General features: G+C 40.5%; 1 protein-coding gene across 1 annotated transcript; it reads left to right on the top strand.

Annotated features, from left to right (window-relative positions):
- The first annotated feature begins 1,879 nt into the window (after positions 1-1,879).
- Positions 1,880-18,535, top strand: CSGALNACT1 (chondroitin sulfate N-acetylgalactosaminyltransferase 1). The gene is made up of 8 exons (XM_066317783.1): positions 1,880-1,909; positions 3,493-4,417; positions 10,708-10,924; positions 12,096-12,197; positions 12,984-13,162; positions 13,511-13,605; positions 16,654-16,735; positions 17,089-18,535. Exons 2-8 carry the CDS (start codon positions 3,787-3,789, stop codon positions 17,370-17,372), a joined length of 1,590 nt encoding a protein of 529 aa, XP_066173880.1. The 5' UTR covers positions 1,880-1,909; positions 3,493-3,786; the 3' UTR covers positions 17,373-18,535.
- Positions 18,536-18,948: the final 413 nt, after the last annotated feature.

Genomic DNA, 18,948 nt, shown 5'->3' with positions numbered 1-18,948 from the left:
TGGCATTGCTCATGTCAGGTGTGATGAGTGATCATTGCCTCTGAGCTTTTGCCATTCATTTCTGTCCTCATGAAGCATAAGGACTGCAGAAATTGTAGAGCTCAGAGAGGAGATATATACACAGAGATACTTTGGTTTGAGTCCCTTTCTCCTGCACAGATTCTCGGTGTGGTTTTCGAGAGTCAAAAATTCAGACTTGAAATACCTTTTCATTTCTGTGCAGAGATGAATTTCCTGCATCTCTATAATCCAATAAAAATTCAGATGTTGGTGAGAAACAGTGATGGGTGCATACCGTCTGAAATTTCAAACCAACCAACTTTGGATTTTGCCACTCCCTGTGATTGGGTGGAGTGCCTTCCTCCATGCAGAAATGTTTACAGAGTGCTTAGAGTGGTGACAGAATCTGTTTCTGTGTATAGAGCAATTTTTTTGGGTTCTGGCTCCTTGAAAACAAGTGAAAAGCATCTCTGTGAGCTGGGCTGACCTCTGGCTGGGCTAACAGGTTGAACTGAGGTTGAAGATGTTTTTGCAAGTGAAGACTCTTTTAGAATTAATGTCCTTTTCCTCAGCCACCAGACTAATCACTACATATTTGTTAGAGCTTCTCTTTGCAAAGAGACTAATACTACTTGATGCAGCTGATTGCTGTGAAATACAGAGGCGTTTTTGTCAGTTCCTGGAAAAAAACCTGACATTTCAATTTGTCTTCTCTTCATTTCAGTTGGTGTGAAACCGTGTTGGTCTGGTGAAATCAACAGAATGGTTGTTAGGAGGAGTTACCATCCCTGGCTTTCTGGTACTTGCCTGTGCAGCTGAGATGCCTTAGCTGTGACCACCTTTGGTGTTGATTTAAAGTAATCTGCTTTTTTTGGCACTGACCCGGATTGGGACTCCTTTCACAAGCATGCCCATGAGATAGTAGTACAGTAACAGCTGTATATTTAAATGTCAGTCAGTCTAAGGCAATACCTCTGAAGCTACCAGTACAATTTCATAAGACATATCAAGAGGGCAAGCAATGAAAGCTTCTTGTTAGGATGCCTCTAGTCATGATGGTAAAATCTCTGAGAGGAAGGTTAAACTCCCCATGGTCTCAGTTCCCTACTATGAAAATGGTGTTTCAAAGGACAAAGTAACTCTGTTAAATAACTGTCCTGAAATGTTTATAAAGATGCATCTTGGATGAGGGGATTTCAAACCAGAAAACTATATAGGAAAGAGATAGTACCCTGAAGAGAGAGATACTATATTTTAGTGAAGATAGCTATCTATATACACATATATTCTAAGGTCAACATTTGAAGAGCTCTTTGTCCAAAACTCAAATCTGTTGCTGCTTATAGAAATGAAATAGTGTGTTTATCTAAGCCATTGAGATGTAATTTCAGTTTATACCATGTTAGTACAACTAATCCTTTCACTGATGTTCAGCTTCTGCCAATTCAGTCAATGGACTAATTGTGTGAAGGGAAGCATACAAGCACAGCAGTGTTTTATGTACTACATCTCACCACTTCCTGACCCTGTCTCCCTGCACACTACCTTCTTAGAGTCTTCTAGCCAGATCTGTTGTACAGTTAGAAATGCCCAGATTAATTTTCCCTGCTTTGACAAGCTCCTTTACATTTCAGGAGCCCAACATTTTTAGTGCATCCATAGGAAGTGTCTCCACTACAGCCTTTCACCACACGAGAGACAGACTGAAGATGTAGGCAGCTGACAAATGTGAAAGCAATGAAGAGGTGTTCTAAGGCTGACAGCGCTTTTCAGAGTACACGCATTTTCTGGGAAAGGCATAAGAAGGGAGATAAACAGGCAATGATTTTGGCAAGCTGAGAAGAAGCTGCAGCAGACCAAGATATTCCAAAGATCACATCAAAGATCACATCAAGATCACATCAAAAAGGTAGGGGTGCCAAATTTGTCCTGTCCTTTTCTCCTGCTGCTTGAATATTTTCTTGAAAATCAGCAAGTCTTCCTTTGAAAATGCTGAAATTTTCTGGAGAATCCTATAAATGCTATAAAAGTAATTTAGCATTACTATGAAAAAATACAGTACTATTTTTACGGCTCATTCCAGCCCCCTCAATTCCTGCTTGAAGTTGGTTTTTTTCCCAGAAGCTCTGCAAACTGATAACATAATAACAGTCCAAACATCAGAAATATCTCTGTGTATTTGCTTCATATGGAGTAATAGTCAGTCAAGATGGGGGGGGGGGGGGGGGGCGGGTTGGGGGGATGGGGGTAGAAGCCACAGAGCAGTTTATAGAAAGTCCTACATAAGGCTTTGATTTGAGACTAGAAATAACTGAAAATAACTCTGAAAGTCCTACTCTTAGTCAAACTGGTTTTACTCAAGGGCATGCCAGCAAGTGTGTATGCCTAAAAGGACTGTGACTCTCTCTGTCAAAAGAGTGTCATGAAGAGTGCATGCATGCAAGGTTAATTTGATTGTGTTTGTGTCTAACAGTTTGTGTCTAGGATGTTACTCACCCTTGACCTAAGTGTACAGTCAGCTGAGGAAATGATGAAGTTCCTTGCACCAGCATGGGTTTGGGCCAAACTCAAGGGATTTTGGAAATCCCTCTGGTAGTGTTCTCAGCACAGTTGTTTTAATGTAGCTTATAGCTTGATCAATATTCAACTTTGATGATCTAATTTTTTCCCTTTTGCATATATACTTGAAGAAGTTTCATTAAAAATTATAATGTTCCCAGTTCTACCTTCTCTGTGGTCTATAGTCCTGGGCAGACTGGAAAACACAATAGTACTGTACATTTTTGCACAGCTTTTTACAATGTTATAAGAAACAGAAGAAGGTCTTGAAATGTTAAAATAGTGTGTAATAATGGCAGTTTCAAAATTGCAACAAAGCTTCTGCTGATTTTGAGTAAAATCAGTCTGAGTGTTCCTGGAAAATATCCTCCTCCTCATTATTTGGTTTTTATGGGAGGTTTTTATCTGGTAGGATATGTCAAATAATGATAGTTGCAGTAATTGGCCTTCTGGTTATCAGATTTCTGCTCCAGGTCAGGCTTCATATGTTCGAATGGACCATATTTGTCAGCTGATGTTTTGGAAAAAACATACCTGGAAGTTAAAATGTATGTGATATCTGTGGGACTGAGTGAAACTTGAGTGAACACTCCAAGATGTGAGAAGATCTGAAGGGCCATCAATGCTTGGATGAACTGAGCACTTCAGAATCTGACCACTAGACACTTCCTAGTCACTCTGAAGCATGGGAATGTTTGAGGCCTGGACTAGTTTTCCATAGGCAATGGGCCAAGCCACGTTATTAACAATGAAAAGGATGCATACGAGATTTTCCACATAAGGATCTTGGCGCCTTTACGGTCTTAGCCCAAGTACTTCACAGCTTTGAGATATGCTAGAGCAGCTGAGAAACAAGGTAAATTAGAACACTGTAAATGGTCTGGACTGAATGACCAAATTCTAACTTGTCTGTCTTTGTCATTTATCTTTCAGGTCCTTAGGCTCCGTCAGCCACCATCTGATCACATTGCTGCAGCAACATAGGTATTGCCATGAGGATCAGGAGGTGTCCTGTTTGCTTCACAACTTGTCTTTTGATCCTGCTGGGTATACATCAGAGAGAGCTCCATATAGAGGCAAAACACACATTTCAAGAGAGCTGAGAAACCAGTTCCTGCACATACATGCATCTGTATAAGAGTACTCCAAGACCAGAGGCCTCTGTGGCACTGCATGGATATAAGAACTGTTGCACATGTGGGGTTAGACTCTGCTTTTTGAGATACGATGTTCCGACGAGGATTTATTCTATTTCTTCCCCGACTTGTAGGCCTGCTGGTGGTGGCCTGTTGTTCAGTGTCTATTGTTTATATGTTGGCCTGCACACCCAAGGGTGACAACCAGCAGCTTGCCTTGCCCAGGGTGCACAGTCCAACTGTGAAGGAGGGATATGAAGCCATTCTGCAAGAGCGAGAAGAGCAACACCGCAATTACATCATCAGCTTGAAGAAACAAATTGCCCAGTTGAAGGCTGAGCTCCAGGGCAGGACTGAGCAGCTTAAGAACATGCAGAACCAGTACCCAGACTCCTTGGACATTCAGCTTGACCACAGTAAGCCAGAGAAAGCCCAGGCCAATCTGCTGGCTTTCCTCCGTTCCCAAGTAGACAAAGCAGAGGTGCACAGCGGTGTTAAGCTGTCCACAGAGTATGCGGCAGTGCCCTTTGAGAGCTTCACCCTCCAGAAGGTGTACCAGCTGGAGACAGGGCTGACACGGCACCCAGAGGAGAAACCCGTAAGGAAGGACAAGCGAGATGAGCTGATAGAGGTCATTGAGTTAGCAGTGGGGAGCTTGAACAAACCTGATGGGGTCAGCAAAGCAAAACCCCGTGTATACACAGCCTCCGACTTTGTTGAAGGTTCGTATGCAGAGAACAGGTTGGAAGGTCTGCACAGCGCTGGGGAGGAGTTCTGGTGTGACTGAGTTGCTGAGGGAAATGGGAGCTGTGTCAGAGCACAGATGTCTGGGATGGTGTTAGTGCTATGACCTAATGATGCTGTCTCAGGCACTTTTATTTTTTTGCCATTGCAAAATGGCAGCTTTCCTGAAGAACAGGACTTTGTGACAACAAAGCTTGCCAGTCACCTATAGTGACACCAATGGGTGATCACAGCTCTCTAGTCATGCACTTGCCTCAAAGTTGACAAAGCAAAGAGTGATTGACCAGACTGCAATCCCAGATCTATTTCCAAAGTTAACATTGGCAACTGCAGTTCATATCCATGCTGCCATTTGCCTCCTTTCTATTTGTCATTTACTTTATCTTTTTAAAATATGTTTCTACAATTTTTATAGGTGCTAACAAGCATGTATGACTGTTTGGCACCAGCTCTTCCATGCGAGAGGGTGAGGAGATAGGAGATGTTTCCTGCTACACGTTGCTCAATATCAATTAAGCTGTGAGCCTGCCTTTATGCACAATCAAGAAGAGTCTTTGACTGGATACCAGTCCTGTGCTTGGAGTACAAGTGCAGGAAGATGTGGGGAAAAGATGCACACTAGTACTGGCTCTGTGGAGGTTCTTCATGCACTAATGGTCTTGCTGGCTTTCTTATACCATGGTGAAATACTCCAGAGGAAGGAAGCTTTTCATGTGACTTGAAATTCAAGAATCTGGAGGTCTATGTGCAGCTCAGGCTGAGCTCAAGGAACCTTCCTTGTGTCCTCCCCTGAAGGGCAGATCCTTGCTTCTGTAGGTGCAAGGGAACAAATTCTAATTTTCACTCATCAGTGCAGACTGATTTGTTTGCAAATGCAGTGATCCATGGATTGAGACGGGAAACAAAGAGACTTGGCTGAAAATTTCCCTGCCAAATCCCTTTCTAGGTCTCTGTCTCCTCTTGTCACTCTGTTTTCCCCCAGCTTCATTCTCCCAAGAGTAGAAAAAACTGCCAGTCAAAGGACAAATACATGGGTCTGTGTACCTTCAGTATGTGTAGAGAGCACTGAGTTATCTGTTCCAGTTCTGCATTTCAAATATAGTTTGGACTCTGAACTTGTTTTGGAAACAGTGCTGTGCAGGTGCTACTGCCTACACAGTAAGTGAGTAATAAGCTGGATTCTATGTCAGCTTCTGGCAACTTATACTAAGTCCAGCAACACAGCAACCATGAGTCCATTAACCCAGCCACCAAGCCAGCTGTTTTCATTTTCTGGAACTGCCATGGGCATCTGGAGACTTCTGGGAGTGCCCAGATTTGCACTGAAAGTAATAGCACTTACTCTCTGTCTTCCAGCTGCTTTAGCAATGACAGCACAAAAAAGCCGTGTATCTCTTATGTTAAATGTGGGGCTACCACTCTCATCTTAAGGTTGATCAAATTGAGAGGTGTGCTGGAATGAAAATCAGGTAATCAGGGTCAGAGACAGGATTTAAAATCTGAACTGCTGCTGTCAGTATGTGGGATTTGTGTCCTTGTTTCTGCTCTATTCAGAGATGCCTTTGACACCAGCTTTACTCAAGTGTGTTGCTGATCCTGATTCTTGCTAGAACATAGAGTTGTGCATAGTAGTCTTGTTTTCATGGGCCTTCTGTGTGGATTTTTCTTTTCTTGTGGATCACATCTGGCACCAGCTATCACTTCTTCAGTACTAGTTCGTTGCTAGCATATGCCAACAGGCAGGGGGGTGGTGTTTGCAGAGGGAAATGTTTCTTCAAACACTTCTTGCATTTAAGGAGAAATGTTTTGTCTCTGTGGCTGGGGTATCTTAAAATTAGTGTTGCATCCTCTGCAGTTTCTAGCCAGAATTACTTGTGCATGGAAGTTAGACTGTGACCCTAGTCATAGTCTACATAGTCTTACATCTGAGTTAAACTCCCTCTCAGCAGATTTGCTGTTACATGAGATTTGGATAGGACTCTCAGTTCTTCTTCCAGAGCAATAGCTGACACGTAGTGGAATTTTCCATTTCTTCCCCCTCCAAAATCAAAGCCAAGAGAGCCACACCTTCTCCCTGGAGCTCGAGATGTATCCATCTGGCTGCTGCTCTGCTTAGCTTCTTTCTTGACAGAGGCACTTGGGCTGTTCAGCTGCTATAATCTCCCCTCTCTCCCTTATTCCTCCCACTTTTGTACCAAGTTCACTAGCTTTCTGCCAAGGGGAGTCAGTAAGAAACAGCATGGGAAAAAAATCAGAAATTTCTGTGTATTATAAGCAGGCAAAGGGCTGCTCTGTTTCCAGTACAAAGCCAGTTGCTCAGAAAGCAGGATAACAGGTCTGGTCATTAATTTATGTAAATAGCAGCAGGGCTGAATAGATCTGGGAGTTGCTAATTTTCTCAGAGGTGGAGATAATAATTCGGAGACTCTGACAAGCCTCAGTAGTGTGCTCCATAAGTGAATGGAATCACTGCCTGATGATATTCTTTCCTAATATGAACAGTTCCAGAAAATCCCTGGATTGCTTTAGAAATTCCCTACCATAACACCTTCAAGTATGCTGGATCATAAGTTTTCCTACTTGAAGTATGTGGCTGTCTAGTGACTGGAATTTTAGTCAAGGTCTCAGAGGCAAATGAAAAAGGAGTAGCTTTGCTTTCTCAAATGGGCAGCTACTGGTAGTGGTCTCTCTGATGGAATTTTGCCATGGAAGCTTATTGGGAGAAAGGAATGACACTTTTCATCAAAAGATAAGATGCTGTATTTTACTGCATGTGAAGTGGGAAGACCACTGTAGGACTGAGTTAAAATGGGGACAACAAATTCTAAAAAATCCTCATAGTGGCTTCTACATCGTCTAACAGAAGGGAACTAATGAACATGAGCCCAGGGAGTGTTTCTAGTGATACTAGGAGACTTGAAACCTGTAATCTGTGAAACTGTAGAATTGTCATCCACTCAACAGTATTTTGTTAAGAATGCATGGCTGTTTGCTGGTTACACATTTCATGTAGATCCACGTAGGTGACATTTGTTTGCCTGCCCTGCTGGTGATGAATAGACATCAGGTATTTTCAATTACTTTAGAGAGCCCTGGGAATTGCTGCTCTGAAGACTGGAGACTTACAGCTCTTTCATCAGTTCTTCAGGCCAGGCCATTTTTGCTTCTCACTTGTTCCTTTCTTTCATCTTAGGGCCATTCTATCTGCTGACACAGAGCTCTTGTTTACTTTTTTTACATTTGGTTTCTGAAAGCTTTGACTTTTCTCCCTGCCTCTGAAAGGAATGGTGTATATTCTGGAACATATCTGCTGTATTGGAAGCAATAGATGATCAATTAACCTTTTTTTTATCCATATTGAATATCTAGCCTTTCCAAGGCATTCATTTCAGAAGCGATCTTTTAAGCAAAAGGTTTTTTTGTTTATTTTTTTGAGACTGCTTTTTTCCTCTCCTTATATTTCGTATCTTGGTATTGAAGCCTGTTTGACACATCTTCCTGAATCACATAGAAAGTCCTGGTGATACAAATAAAGTAGAGCCTTTGGAAATGGAAAACATTTGTAAAAGGCAGGATGTTCTGCTGGGTGAGTTACCAGAGTGACTCAAGACATTCAGATTCATTTCCAAGGCTCACTGCCTGTCCTTGGCCAAATCACTTTGTTCTCTGCTTCTAAAAGAAGATACTTTAAAAGGAAAGAACATGCTTAAAAATGGAAAACAAATAGTTTAAATATGCATCAAGGATAGCTATATATAATTAGAGGCATTAAACTTGCATACAGTTCTCTTCAGTTTAAAACGTTAGGATTATAAATTCTTGGATTACCATTTTGCACAAGGAAACCTTGCCTTCACCTAAGATACTTGTTTTCAGCTGTAGTAGAAGTACTAAACAAGACCAAAACTACAGAATTAGAAGCAGCCTCTGTGTGTATAGCCCTAGGAGGGACCCCAGTCAGGTCACAACTTGCATTCTTCTTTAGGGTACTTCTTAATTGGCAAGGCTTCCTTTATTGTACAGTACAACTCTCCAGGGAAGTGGTATTTGTGGGAGTCATTGTTTCTTGGCTGGGGTAGGTAGAAGAGGATGTGAAAGCAACAGCTGAGACGTTGTGTAGTAGATACCACTAGATTTGTTGATTTAATTTATGTCTTTTTTATAATCAAAAATGTCAGTTCGCTATGTCAAACATGTGAAACAATTCTATCAATTTATCTCTAAAGAGAATGCAAATCAGATTTAATTTAGAATTTTGTTTAGCTGAATGTTGAAAGGGTAACTTTCTATCACAAACTTCTTCGGTAAAACCTGTGTTCAAAAACTGCCTGAGCAAATGAGTGCACCCAACAATGCACTTGGATCATCAGAAGGCTTCCTGTAAGAATATATGGGTAAGTACAATTCAAAGCCCCAGATTTCTATTCTCTGGTGACCAGGAGGAGGAAGTCTCCTCCTGGTGGTCAGAGAGGAGGAACTATTAGGAACAGGAGGGACTATTAGGTCACTATTCAGATGAGCTCCCGTTCAGTAACAGATGTAGTTCATGGTCTGCAGCTTGGGCAGACTTTATGAAAAAAGCTAGGAGGAGTCAAGGGCAGTAAAAGAATTATGGAGCTGCTATCTCCCTAGATTCATTTGGTATGCTAGAAGGAGAATTGGAGCATTTGTTGAATCAGCTTATATTAAAAATAATACATGAAGTGAATAATGGATCAGTAAATCTGCATATATTATTAACCAGCTGAAGTGTTCATTAAGAATAAAACACTTGGAGAATGATAGTGAAGATAAGACAGTCTATGGAACTCTCTCCAGATAAAATCGCACCTCATTAGTCTTTTGATTATACCAATGTAAAAGCTGCAATACAAGATGAAGAGATTATGTCACTTTGCTCTTTGAAGAAAACTTTGACCCAGACTTTCCATGAAATACAGGCAGAGCTGACAGTCTATGGGTCAGATGGCCAGCAATGTTACACATCAGGGAATAATCAAATTTTGTTTAAAAAAGCAAGCCTCATTTTGGTCTTGTTTTTCATAACGAGAAGAGGCTATGCTTCCTAGCCGGATGGAGAAAGGGAAGGGAAGGGAAGGGAAGGGAAGGGAAGGGAAGGGAAGGGAAGGGAAGGGAAGGGAAGGGAAGGGAAGGGAAGGGAAGGGAAGGGAAGGGAAGGGAAGGGGAAGAGGAGGAGTTTTTAAAGACATTTCTGTTTGTCTCTTAACTTTTGCAAGAGATGGAAGGCATTGCAATTATACTCTTGTACTGATATTGCAATTATACTCTTGTACTGATTAGGTTTTTAAGATGTTTACAGTGGCTTAATGAGTAGTTAGAATTAGCATTAATTTTTCTTTCTTAAACCTAATGGATTTGCCAGTGAAAAAGTTTTATTTCAGTATACACTGTAGGGACTGGAGTATCATTTAGAGGGGGTAAAATCTAAAGCCTTTTTGCCAACTTGGATCTCATTTAGGATATTATAGTACTTCAGTGGGGCATAATCAAGACTTTTACAGTTCATGCTGGCCCTCAGCATGAACCAGATCAATTACACCCATCAAGTATGTTAGAAGTTCCTTCCATATAGGAAATAAATACATGATTGTATGAATTAAGTATTCTGGCCTAACCTCTGACAAACTGTAGTGTCATCCTTGCAGACCATTACTTGAACAGAAGTGGGCATTCCTAAAGAATATAGCAGTCTCTTGAGAGTTGAGTGAAAGGAGAGTTTTGTCCTGACTGGCAGTGGGTGAAGTTGCTGGCTGGGGCCTGGTTGCATAGTTTTATCAGGGGACTTCCCAGAGTACCTTCCCAGAGTGCTGATCAGGACATTGCCTTTCTGTGAGATGGCCCAATCCCTCCTGTGGCAGAGAGGAAGACTGTCTTTGCAGTCCCTCTGTGTCTCATTACCATGCATGTCTGCAGTGTGCAATTGGAGGAGTCTGAAAAATAAGGACAGTATGTCTGCTAAGTTATACTGAGAGTGAGCAGCTGGTAACCTTCAGGGGTTTGTAACTCAGCCAAGCCTTGGAATGTGTCTGCAAGAATACCAAACAGCTCCTGCAACCCAGTGCTGTGTCCCTGCTACAGTGATGGCCTCCTCCAAATGATGGTGGACTCTGTATTGGTTTAAAAGTAAATATCTCATTTCCTCTGCTGCATTTTCAGGTTGGGGGCAGCAACTTAAGACTTTCTCCTTCTTTTCCCCCCAGGAGCCTGACTTTAATCCAAAAACCTCTTAATTTTTGTTTTTATGCAGGGATCTACCGCACAGAAAAAAATAAAGGCACATTGTATGAGCTGACTTTCAAAGGAGATGCAAAACATCAGTTCAAGAAGATTGTTTTATTCCGGCCATTTGGTCCTGTAATGAAAGTGAAAAATGAAAATATCAATATGGCTGACACACTTATTAATGTCATTGTGCCATTGGCCAAGAGAGCCAGCAAATTTCGGCAATTCATGCAGAATTTCAGGTGGGTTTCCTTCAATGCTGCCTTTACTTTTTCTTACTTGGAGTTATCAAGACCTCACCCACTGCTACTTTTTCATAACAGTTCATTGTACCACTAAGTGATTTTTGAGATTACAGACTAAAATGCATTTGGTTGCTTAATGCATTGTGCTTAGCAGTAAAGGCAATTATATTCCAGTCATCATGGTTTCTGATCTGCATGTACCTGACTTAGGAGTCTCAGTCTGTTAGTTGGGCACATACAATTGTGGCAACATGAGAATTTCATGCAGTAGTTGCAAAGGAACATTTCTGAGGAAAAGGGGAATCAGTGCTCCCAGATACTTTGGTAGGCTCCATTAGATAAAATATTAAGGCAACAGAAGGCAAGAAGGAAATGTATTTAAATTTTCAGCATAGTTACTCTTAAACTATTATTTTTCAGCACAGACATGATGTTCAGAGGGAGAACTTACTTGAGATGGGAGACTACTTTAAATAGCTGCCCAGAAAAGACTGTTATCAAAAGATACTGAGTCTTACAATGGGATGTTTTGTCTAATTACACCCATCTAAAAATAGGCTCCTTGTCTAAATTAGCCTTCTGATTAGTATTCTGATTATCTTGTTTTAGACTTGGGAGAAATCACCCTCTGGTCATGCTGATCTCTCTGCTGATTACAGATGAACACTCATGCTAACTAAATGTAGGGCAAGTGGGGCACAGTTCTACTAGCATTTGTTCAGATTGGTCTTACCCTTGAGCTATGCTTTTGATCTCTGCTTGAATCTTAGGTTTTAGTAAATGCCAAAGATCTGAACTCTGGAATATATGTTACAAAAACTAAAGGTTATGAGGTAAGGTATTATAGAAATCCCCCTTCTCATATTCTTCTGAGTGCTGAAGTTATGGCCGTCCTGATCATTCTTCCTGTGGCTGGATGGCCTCTTTTAACATTGTCCTATTAATATAACAAATGCTGCTTAAAAAGCTTGTACTGAATCTGCCTGAAAGATAGACTTCTGTCTCTTCTAAGGGAGAAAGTGAGCTGCTTTGTCAGGACAACAATGTCTGTCAGTGAATCATGTCTCCAAGAATGCCTCCGAGGTTCACTCTGTCTTGCCCAGCTGCTGTAGGTTCTTGAAGGAAGCTAACTTCTGAGACAAGTCACAAATCTGTCTCTTTTCTCCAGGGAAATGGGCATTCAGCAGGATGGGAGAATTCACCTCACTGTAGTTTACTTTGGAAAGGAACAAATGAATGAAGTCAAATCAATACTTGAAAATACCTCTAAGTAAGTACCTGAACATCTGGTGTGTGCTGTTCATATACAGTGATCCTACATGAATTGGAGACTTGATATCTAAAAACTCATAGTTGTGCCAAAAGGTTTGAAAGTGCATTGCAGAAAATAGTTTTCTTTTTGTATCAAATAAAAATGGTGTTACCCAGAGTTACTCAGAGTGGTCTTTAGAACTGCAGATTTTAATTCAATTTACCTCAGTGCAACTGCCTTTTTTTTTCTTTTTCCTCTCCCCCACACAATGGTACCTCTTTAGTTCTTTGAAAGCGGCTTTAACTGTTGGGACTGAAAGCTGAGTTCCAAAGACAAGTGGAAGACAATTTCAGTAGAGCACAAAGGAACTGGATACTATTGGCCAGCTCTGCTCTGTTGAGTTTGCTTACATAGCTGTGTTTGTCAAGATCGTGGTGCACTGCAGCCTTTTGCTTGTCTTCACCATGTAGGAAGAAGACCCTTGTATAGATACAGTAATGTATTACAGACAATTTGCATACTGAAGATATTTTTGTTAATCTAAACCTCATTGGCATTCTTGTGAGATCTGCCCAAAGAAAATCTGTGACAGGAATGCTCGTGTGTGAGTACAACAAGTCAAGCTCTGAACGTAGATAGACATAGTGGAAATGTCCTCAAGAGTCAAACATCTCTTCCCTCCAGCTGCTCTCAGAACTGTGATACTATAAATTTCTATGTTAATTCTTTCATATGGGGTTCCCACTCCTGACTTGTATTAAGAGCTGGATGGACAGGGTAAGTTGATGAATATTTTCCTTCTAGGTCAGCCAACTTCAAGAACTTTACCTTCATCCAGTTGAATGAAGAGTTTTCCAGGGGCAAAGGATTAGATGTTGGTGCTCGATTTTGGAAAGGAAACAATGTTGTTCTTTTTTTTTGCGATGTGGACATATACTTCACAGCTGAATTCTTGAACTCCTGTAGATTGAACACACAGCCAGGTACTGCTTCTCATGAAGTACATTGTCTTTCAACAGGTACTACTTATTATGTAAAATCCCTCACCAGAGTAATCTTGCCTTTCAATTGGTAATGAAGCTACTGTAAATCAGTTGTAACAGTTCCTGCTCTCATTGTGATAGAATCTTTTGCCTTCAGCACCTGTGCTTTCTGGAACAGGATATTTTTATAAATTATATACTCACATTCACATTCTCATGGAAAGAACATAGGCTCAGTGCAAAACTTGTGTGACTTTGTCTGGATTTGGTCAGGTCTGAATTGTACCTTGTAAAAGACAAGTGTGTTTAATACAGCTTTTTAAAAAAATAATCCATTATCATTTCCAGGGAAGAAGGTATTTTATCCTGTTCTCTTCAGCCAGTATAACCCCAGTATAATTTATGGTCATCATGATTCCATCCCATCTTTAGAACAGCAGCTGGTAAGTACATACTTCTCTGAATGCCTGCTTTTATTTGAACAAAGCATTTTTAAAGGTATATGTGCTCTTGGATAGCATTTCCCTATTCAATGTGCATAGTGACTACCACACAGACAAAATTTACTATAACACTCACCTTACTGTGAGTTCTGCAGGTATGTTTCACTGGGAAGTACATTGGTGCCATTACTTTTAAACATTTTTGAAGTTTTTACATGGAAACTAAAATTTTTTGAAATGTCTACTTCTCTGCTTGAAGGAATTTCCTAACTAGTGAACAATCCCTCCATCGTGTGCTATCTTGGCATGGCAGTCCTTCACTTGCTGTGATTTCTTCCTATCACTGAATACTATTTGCATTTGAACACCTGACATTTGTAAGAAGCAGAGCTGTCCTCAGATCAGTCAGTAAAAAGACAATTCCAGGGGCTGTCACAGTTATTCTCCCACTTACTTGAACACCTCACAGTGGCCTTTTTCCCATCCCACAGTTCACAACTGAACTGCCTGTGTGAACAGACAGTGTGTTTCTAAAGTGTTCCAGAGTCAAATCACATGCTTGGAGATGTCACTTGGTTCTGCCACTGATACACCGTACAACTCCACTGATTTTCATCTCACTTGCTTATTTTTGATGTGAGAGCAAAGCAAAATTTTAAAAAGATTGCCAAAAGGCATATGATTAAGACATATATGAGTCTCCTGGGTGAGGAGGGAGCTGTTGTGAGGAAGAAAGAGCACACAGATGAGATGTTCACATGAATGTTAGTGGCCAAGCCATTGCTTGGCACTGCTGCACTGTTCTCCATTTTCTTGAGCTCTGGTGTTGCACAGTTGCTGAACCTAAAGGCCTGATAGAAGGGAGTCTTGCTTCTCTTCAGAGTCAGTGAGTCACAGCCCACTAGTGCTGCTAAGTGCCTGAATTTTCAAATTGTAACATAAGCCAGCTATACAGCTTCATTCAGTTCCTCTGGGCCAAGTCCTAACCTGCCAGCACTGCACTTACTAGGGCTCATCCTGTCCCAGGCTGGACACTGTCCCCAGAGCATCCCAGCTTCTATTGTTGTTCTGGGTAGGTAGGAATTAGGGGTGGGGTGAGCCCAGGGACAGTCAGTTAAAAAAGATCACTTGGTATCTGAATCTAGTCCTCTGTCATCACTACCCCCACCTTGTACAGTTCCTCTGTAAAAATGAAGAATAAGAGTTTGAAAAGTTCAACCAAAATATTTTAAAGTATTTTTTTTATATATTGCTCTCTGTGTTATGAGACATATAGCCAGGAAGCCTTTTACTGAAGAGTCTGGAAAATCCCTTGCATTGTTTTTTTTTTTTTTCTCAGAAGAAACTTGCTCTTATTATACCATGAGATTTACATCAGCTTTTCTCTCTCTGCTCAGAGCCTGTCAGGGATCCTCAGGCTTGTAAGAATTGTGCTTAGGGATTGAAATAGAGTTTAGCTTTCAAGCTAGCATAAATTCCACAAAATATGTTGTCAAGATTGTGAAAATATTTATAGCTAATATTTGAATTATAAAATGTAATGCTTATGTCAGAAAAGCTTCTTGATTTAAATAAGTACAGCAAATCACATTTTTATGTATATATTTTTATTTTTAGCCCACATTAGTTGCCAGGCATAAGGCTAGAACTATGCCAATAAAACAAGACAGTGTTAGCTCTCTGTCCTGGAACTTGAGTTGCTGAGGGGAAAATATCCTTCAGAAATCTTCAAGAGAATTTGATTTGTGCAGTAGCCACTTGCCCTAATGGGAAATAATAACGATAATGCACATGAGTAACTTGCTGTAAGGACATCGTGATGGAGATTTCTTGTTATAGTGCATGCCTGACAGATATAATCTTGTTTCCTTTTAATTCACTTCTGCAGTGACTTGGCTTTTTCAAGGAAAGGAGAAATGAGAAATGAAATGTATAACAATGTGAGCAGTAAAAAAAAAAAAAAAAACCCCAACAAAAAACCCCAACCAACCAAACAAAAACATCTGAAGTGACAAGAGTTATCAACAAAAAGGAGAGGCATGAACAAGAAATCAGGAGAGAAAATTTTGGAAAAGCATTTTTTCATAAATGAAATATTGGGATCTGTAAATCGAGAAATGCAAATTCTCTTTCCTCATCCTCTGAAATTCTGTCACAAGAGAAGTCAAGATTTCCTTTAGCAGCTGCTAAAGGATAGGTTTCTAACCAGACATTCAAGAGTGTGAAGTAGTGCTGACTTGCTCAGAGGATTTAAATGCCTGTCCCAGTCCCTTGAAGTTCTTGGATGTCTCACCAGATTGGGTTAGGTCACTCACATGCATGAATTATGACCTTAGAGATCTGTACTTGGATATCTGCTTTTTGAAATTATAGCCACGGTTTCTCAGTGCTCTGATTTTCTACCTGTAATACATAATGTTTTCATTGTCCATCTCAGGAAGGCAGACCATTCATTTTTTCAAAGGCTTTTATGGGACATATATCTATCACCCAGCATTTCTGGAGTTCAATTTTAGGTGGATATAGCAGTTCTGTAATGGAAATTTTTTCTTGTTACTCAGAATCAACACAATCAAAATGCTGTCAATTGTGTGATCAGATTAGAATCCCTGTTTCCTTCTTGAGCTCTTGTGGTCCTCAACACAGATACCATCATCTGCTCTGACAGCAGAGTCTGGCTTCCCTGGTTGACCAATATGTTTCTTACAGCGGGTGTGAATTCCACAGAAACTAATGATTTTAGAGGATGCTTTGCCTGCAAAGAAGTAAACTCCAGAGGTGTGATATTGTTCTACTTGGTCTACAACAGCAGGTGTGGAGCAAAACCTGATTGTCCTGGATCAGGGGGGTTATCCATGATAGCTAAGAACACAGGTGTTTGGGGGAGCAGATACATCCAACAAGTGTTTACAAAAAGGGTTTCAGGACCAGTAACACATGGGGAAAAACAAAAGGGCAGTTGCTCCTGTTTCTGACCACATTCAGGTCAGAATGCTCACTCTGAAAGTAATTCTGTTTCTATGTAAACATTCCTTTCCCTCCATGCAGATTATTAAAAAAGAAACTGGATTTTGGAGAGACTTTGGTTTTGGGATGACTTGCCAGTACAGATCTGATTTTATCAACATAGGTAAGAAAAATACACTCCAATACACCTGCCTTTTTGCTAAAACATAGAAAATTATGATCAGCCTCCCTTTCCTTTGCCAATATATCTGTGTCACTAATTTGCAGCATTGCTGTGGTTAGGCTTTTGCTAGGTGCCACAGAATTACCAGAATCTAAGCACTGCTTACAGGTAAAGTTACAAATAACTAACTTTCGTCTGAGAGTGAAAGATTTGAAGATGGGCAGTTTGATGTTCACAGAAAGCGTGTGTGTTTTAAAGGGCTGACTGGAGCCAGAAAACAGCTGCAGTGCAATTAATTAGCTTCAAGTTTGCTAACAGATTTCGAGTTTTATTTTGAATTTTGTTTGTGTCAGGTGGCTTTGACCTGGACATTAAAGGCTGGGGTGGTGAAGATGTGCACCTGTACCGCAAGTACCTTCACAGCAACCTGATGGTGATCCGAACGCCTGTCAGGGGTCTCTTCCATCTGTGGCATGAGAAGCAGTGTCTGGATGAGCTGACCCCAGAGCAGTACAAAATGTGCATGCAGTCCAAGGCCATGAATGAGGCTTCTCATGGCCAGCTTGGGATGCTTGTTTTCAAGCAAGAGATTGAGACACATCTGCATAGGCAGAAACTGAGCAGTAAGAAGACATGAGTCCAGAAAAGAAGGTTAAAAGCCTCTGAATTGGACTTTAGGTTGCTTTGGAAAAGAGGTTTTTAACCAGAGAAGTTGGGATGACACTGAAAGAGGATGGAGATTCCAGCAGGATGGCAGCAAAAGAAGAGGGAAAACATCTGTCCTCCCTACTTTTGTTTTTATTCTAATGGGGCTTTTAAGTACCCCATTATCCGGACTGTTCAGCACTTGCCTCTGGGGAAGACTTGAACACTTGATTCGATTCAAGGTCATATCACAGAGATATTGAACATTATGTGCTATTGTGTGACCAGTGTGGTATTCACACTAACAAATAGATGTGCTTTTCCTTTGAAATGTTTGTAAGATGTGTACAGTTATTTAAAGGATTGATGTTTTGGTGTTATTAGGAGTTATTTTCTACATCTAACTTGACATATCTAAAAAGGGCTATTTTTAAATAAGTACAGAGACTCCTGCTCTGAGAAGGACATCTGGTTGTTAACCATGTTAAGCTGGAGTGACCAAAAATACTTTTCCTTTAAGGGGCTGGGATGGAGGAACAGCAGCAGTGCATTAACAGGCCATTCCCAGTTCATTCAGAGAAAGAGGTTTCTCAGAAAGTGCTTTCTAAACTTAAAGAGAAAACCTTACTGGTCAAGTGTGATGGTTGAAACTGTTCTCCTCTGTGGACAGTGAACCAAAAGCCACAAGTCACATCTGTATCATGTGAATCGGATAGTGTATTTCTGCTTTACAATGCTGTATGTATTTTAAGATTTATTTTTAAATGAAATTTGTTTCGTTTGGGAATTATTTTGCCACACTTCAGGTTTTCTACTTCTAGCCTTAGTAGGAAATAGTACAGCCTTCTAAGGCTTGGAAACTGCTCTGCAGATCTGTTCCTGTGGAAGGGAACCGGGTTCAGATAAGTGATTTTTCTACACAACCTGGGCACTGGAATGCAGAAGCTCTATCATGCTGAAGAGGAGGAAATACATATCAACTTGCAGTACTGATTTGGCAGGAGGCTTTAAACTCCAAATGCCTGATACCAACAATGATGAACATTTTTTGACTTTGTACCAAAGTATTTCTTCTAAACCAAATACAGAGTCTTGCCCAGAGTATAGAAAGCCTTTTGTAATTAACAAAATAAATGTTTGTGATGGACTACTGGACCCTGCAAATTCTCTTATGATAATTTGATAATTATGATAATAGGTAGTAATTGTAAAAACTAGTTATCTTAATATTTTTTGTTGCAATTGCCTTAAACTGTTGAAAGTCTGAGTTACTGCTCTTATGAAGCATTTTCTTTTAATGCTGACTGCTATTTACCATTTTACTATATACTAGCCAACAAAAAGTGCATAGGCTTGTAAATCTCATTTGCTTACCTAAATGCTGTTTCTCTGAGCAGTCTCTTTGTTTTACAAATTCAGATTAATTCAAGGCAGTCTGAACCAGACTCTAATTTGGTTTTTGGCTTGTAAAAGCTGGGGAGAAGAAAAGTAGCACTGAACAATGAATGAACTACTCTTTGTTGTGCAGCTGTGCAGTAGGAAGAGCACTGTGAACCTCTTTTGAAAGC

Source organism: Sylvia atricapilla, chromosome 4 (assembly GCF_009819655.1).
Source record: "Sylvia atricapilla isolate bSylAtr1 chromosome 4, bSylAtr1.pri, whole genome shotgun sequence".
Lineage (NCBI taxonomy): Eukaryota > Metazoa > Chordata > Aves > Passeriformes > Sylviidae > Sylvia > Sylvia atricapilla.
Note: the sequence above shows the minus strand (reverse complement) of the source record. Positions and strands in the feature narration are given on the sequence as shown.